At 39.5% G+C, this 4,611-nt stretch overlaps 1 protein-coding gene across 1 annotated transcript in view; it reads left to right on the top strand.

The window, feature by feature from the left end:
* The window catches only part of KLHL14 (kelch like family member 14), a 103,205-nt gene extending 99,883 nt beyond the window's left edge, over nucleotides 1–3,322 (top strand). Inside the window, exon 9 of the mRNA XM_007455170.1 lies at nucleotides 1,164–3,322. Within this exon, the coding sequence (XP_007455232.1) occupies nucleotides 1,164–1,304 (141 nt within the window). The 3' untranslated portion in view covers nucleotides 1,305–3,322. The remainder of the gene's footprint in view (nucleotides 1–1,163) is intronic.
* The last annotated feature ends 1,289 nt before the right edge of the window (nucleotides 3,323–4,611 follow it).

Below are 4,611 nucleotides of genomic sequence, written 5' to 3'. Positions count from 1 at the left end.
CTTTCCCTAGTGGAAATTGATAGCTGCAAGAGTATGTATGTTTAGAACCAGACACCAGGAATACACTTTCAGAAAACGATTATGTTGGTTGGGATTTTTGTTTGTTTCTTGCCTATGGTAAAAACAAAGCTGCTTTGGTTTAGGAAGGGAAATATTATACAAGCACTAGCCTCGGAGGTTGACAAAGGAAACAAGATTAAAGACATTTTTTATTTCTCATGTGGCCTTTTCAAAATAAATAAGTCAATGTGTGAAGAAGTTGGCGCGTCTTCATTTACAGTTTTTTTTTTTTTTTTTTTTTTTTTTTTTTGCGGTATGCGGGCCTCTCACTGCTGTGGCCTCTCCCGTTGCGGAGCACAGACTCCGGACGCGCAGGCTTAGCGGCCATGGCTCACGGGCCCAGCCGCTCTGCGGCATGTGGGATCTTCCCAGACCAGGGCACGAACCCGTGTCCCCTGCATCGGCAGGCGGACTCTCAACCACTGCGCCACCAGGGAAGCCCTCCAGTTTATTTTAAAATGGTTTTGAACCCCATCTCTGATTCTCTATAGTAGTAAGATAAAAATGGAAAAGTGAGGTGACAATCTAAAATCCAATTTACTTCTTTTATTTGAATATTTAAGATAGGGCTTCCCTGGTGGCGCAGTGGTTGAGAGTCCATCTGCTGATGCAGGGGACACGGGTTCGTGCCCCGGTCCGGGAAGATCCCACATGCCGTGAAGAGGCTGGGCCCGTGAGCCATGGCTGCTGAGACTGCGCGTCCGAAGCCTGTGCTCCACAACGGGAGAAGCCACAACAGTGAGAGGCCCGCATACCACACACAAAAAAAAAAGAATATAAAAGATAAATTTTTCCTTTTTTTTAAACTTAATCCAGAGGGATAATTTCCAACTTGAGGTAAGTTATCATAAGGGATTTATAAATCATCTAGGGTGTTGTAGGTGCTTGACTTTTATTATTAGTCACACACACATACAAAAACCTAGATTTTGAAATCTTGCCAATCCCAAATTTTTCCTTAGAGTACAATGGTTTAAAATCCATTGCTTTCATTTGGAATTTTTTTAGCAAGAGCAGAGAAAAAATATTGTCTTCCTAATGTAAATGTGATAAATAAGCTTGCTGTGGCAATTCTCTAAAGGCTCTCTGCTCTGCCATTCCAGGGAGCCTACAAGTCATCTACAATATGCTATTGTCCAGAAAAAGGCAGCTGGACAGAACTTGAAGGAGACGTAGCAGAACCACTGGCAGGTCCAGCCTGTGCAACAGTTATCCTGCCTGCCTGTGTACCTTACAACAAATAACACCAGGAAACCCTGGAATGAACAGTATCGCATTCTAGGAAGCAATGACAGGTGACATCCCTATTATAATAGGAACAATACATCCTAATGGTACAACTGTCGAAACTCCCTTCTTGGTTTCTGATGACTTACAAGAAGCTACAAAAGAAAAAGACCTTTCCTTGAACAGGTACTCTGTCTGTAACTCGGATTACACCGAACTTCCTGTGGTGATAGACTCTTCCATTTCAGACTGGTTTTAACTCGTCCCAGCTTTATAAAAACTCCTCACATGGATTTCAACTTTCAAAAGGAGAAGCATAAAATACAGGAGAGTGCCCCCCAGAGAGACCTAAGATCAGTATTGTGCATTGTAGTCTACCTGCATGTGATCTGTGTTGAAATTTTGGGGATATTGTGTTCATGAATGATTCAAAATTTGACCCGCCAAAATACTCGCACTGCATTACAGAAATTGCCACTTGATTCTGTATTCCTAACCTGTGGCTGCTTCACAGATTCCGTAGGCAGCACAGTTATAGAAAATCATAAAAGGCTAAAGAGGAACATTTTTGTTTCCATATAACTTCATTTCCTATACCTTCTGCTCCTTACAGCACCTCGTGGGAACGCAGAAGAGAAAGATATTGGCTCTTGTAGCAATTGCTCTCTACCCTGTATGTTCCAGGCTAGCCAGAGTCATAATTTCTGTGTCCTCAGTTTTATCCGAAAGATTAAGACAAAATACGCTGTGTCGCTATTCAGTTTATAGAGGCTCACGCTTTCTCATTTGGAGCAGCATATTAAGTCATGAATACACCTGGTCTTTGCTTCAAAAATATAGGACTGACAAAGACAGTCATGCAATATTGAATATCCTGTAAATAGCACATCTGACCCAAACTTAACCCCTAATGAAAACTGAGAGATTGCTTTCGGAAATTCAGAGACGAAAAGACAGATTTCTCTTGAGAACTGTCCCCTTTTCTCTCTGTCCCTAAAACACACAACTTGAAGGGCCTCAGGAGCAAACCGTAGCTCCTAACAAAATACCTCCCCCTCTTCCTCACCTTCGGCTCTAAAAAAAGCTCTAGATGTGGCTCTAGAAAAGCCCATGACGGACCCTCCTTCTTTCCCGCAACTCATCACATTTCTTTGTTATCACCAGAGACGCCTGGGCTCAGTTAAGCGAGCAATAGCTAGCTGTCTTGAGAAGCATGAGGAATTTAAGAGCAGAAGGCCAGGAGAGCATGAGACAGTGTCAATGCGGCCCATCAAAAGAGAAAAACTAGCAGGAACACGGGTTTGCTTTTCAAGCTCTTCAGAGCTGGCACGACAATAGTTAGGAATAAATCAAAGCCTAAAATATTTTGTGAATCACCCAGAGATGTTGAATCCCTCAACAAGTGTGTCTTTCAAAAACAACCTCACAGGGAAGCCACAGATTAAAAATGTCTTGGTGATAAGTTTTCACCGTGGAGCATGTCCAGATGGATGGGTGTACTAGAATCCAATGCCGTTTCTACAGTAAAGTGCAATCTTTGTTGTTTTTGTATTTATTTGTATGTTCAGATCCAAAGGATCCGTTGTAAAAATATATATATAAATATATATATATCCAGTGCAATCAACTTTCATTTCTTTTTTCCTTGATCGCATATGAGTATATAGAAAAAAAGAAAAGTTACAGTACTTGGTGAGGAAATCCCATCTGACGTCATGAAGAATACAAGGTCTCCTTCAAAACCTTTTATCGTCAACGGTCCCCATTTCTTCTGAAAGTCACCATTTATACAAAAGGGTATTTGCTTTCCTTGGACTTATTCTTCATTTAATTTTTATTTCTAGCCAAAGTAAATAAAAGCATTTATGAGAACTCTTAAGTAAAGCTTTCTGTATTTCAGAAAGGCACAAACTATTAGAAAGTGAAAAGTGAATAAATAAGTCACAGAGAGTGTAAATTTTGTACAGTATTAGAATGTGTAAATGAAGCTTGCTTGGAAGGGGAAAACTTTAAATAAAAACTTTATGTACTAATTCAGCTCTCTCTCCTATTCTGACTTATAAAGCATGTGTATAAATCTACACATTAAATTGTTTGAAGGTTTGTAATAGGTAAATGCATAAATATTTTTATTCTGCAGGTATACTTTACAAGTTTATTTAGCTTCCTGGCAGTATGTAGTATGTATGTAGTACGAACAATGTTAAAAATTACGGAATGTTTCAGAGAAAAGTGTTGTGAGTTAAAAATCATGAATTGAATCTGGTTTTTCCACTGTAGGAGTGTTGCAATAAGGCATACTTAAGATCTGATAACCAAGTATTTATAGAAATTGTTAGAAGCACCATATGCATTAAACAATACTTGCACACTTAGGATAAATGAATCACATATTTAATTAGGTCAATTATCTAAATATATAGTGTTCCATTTTACTTTCTTTTTAGAAATCTGGAAAAGAAGCTGTGCAGGGCAAGGAAAGGACTGGGCTATGGAAGACAATAGGAGTAACTGAGGCATGTGGCTGCAGGTTTGGGCAAGCTTCCAGGTAAAGATTCTGAAAGCTAGAAAGAAGTTAATGCTTCCCAGCCAAATATTCCATTATTAACGATTAAACTGATAATTAGACCCTCTGTAGTATTCTACAGAAGCAAGAGTAATGGAGTTTCTTTTGCCCACTGAATCTTCAGCTCTCCATGCTAGTGTAGCACAGCAGAAAAGGCCCTTCTCTATAGTAGCTTCTTATCCTGAGCCAATGGCTAGTTTTTGCAGAACTTCTTTCATATACTGTGAAGCCCCAAAAGCTATAGTGCTGACCAGTTATCGTGATCAGTTAAGCAAATATACTTGGCTTTTTCCTAATCCCAAGGGACCACCTATTTTAAGTTCATAGCCAAACTAAAACTGGCTAAACTTGGAGGAGTGAGTATAGGACCAGATTTTTTAATTACTTAGGCTGTGTCTGTGGTCTTAAAATTAGTACCTGTGTTTGTTCTCCCCTGTAAGGGCCAAGTTTCTATTTTCCCAGCTGCTTGACACTTACATCACTTAACAAACTCATCATTATCAACATTGTAATACCAAGTATTTATTGAACATATCCCAAAAGGCATCACTGTAAATGCCAGGCTTCTGATTAAACCTGGTTCTCTAGGTTAAAATATTTTTAAATGAACAAGCAAACCAGCTAAAATAAGATTGGTAAAGCATACCAAAGCCAATTAATACACATTGCTGGGTATCTTAACAGACTGAGTCCCCAAAGATGAGGTAGGAGGAAGACCATGACTGATCAAGCCTGACTTTCTAGAAGCGCCTGACCTA

The sequence above is a fragment of the Lipotes vexillifer genome, unplaced genomic scaffold, assembly GCF_000442215.2.
Source record: "Lipotes vexillifer unplaced genomic scaffold, Lipotes_vexillifer_v1.1 scaffold90, whole genome shotgun sequence".
NCBI lineage: Eukaryota > Metazoa > Chordata > Mammalia > Artiodactyla > Lipotidae > Lipotes > Lipotes vexillifer.
Note: the sequence above shows the minus strand (reverse complement) of the source record. Positions and strands in the feature narration are given on the sequence as shown.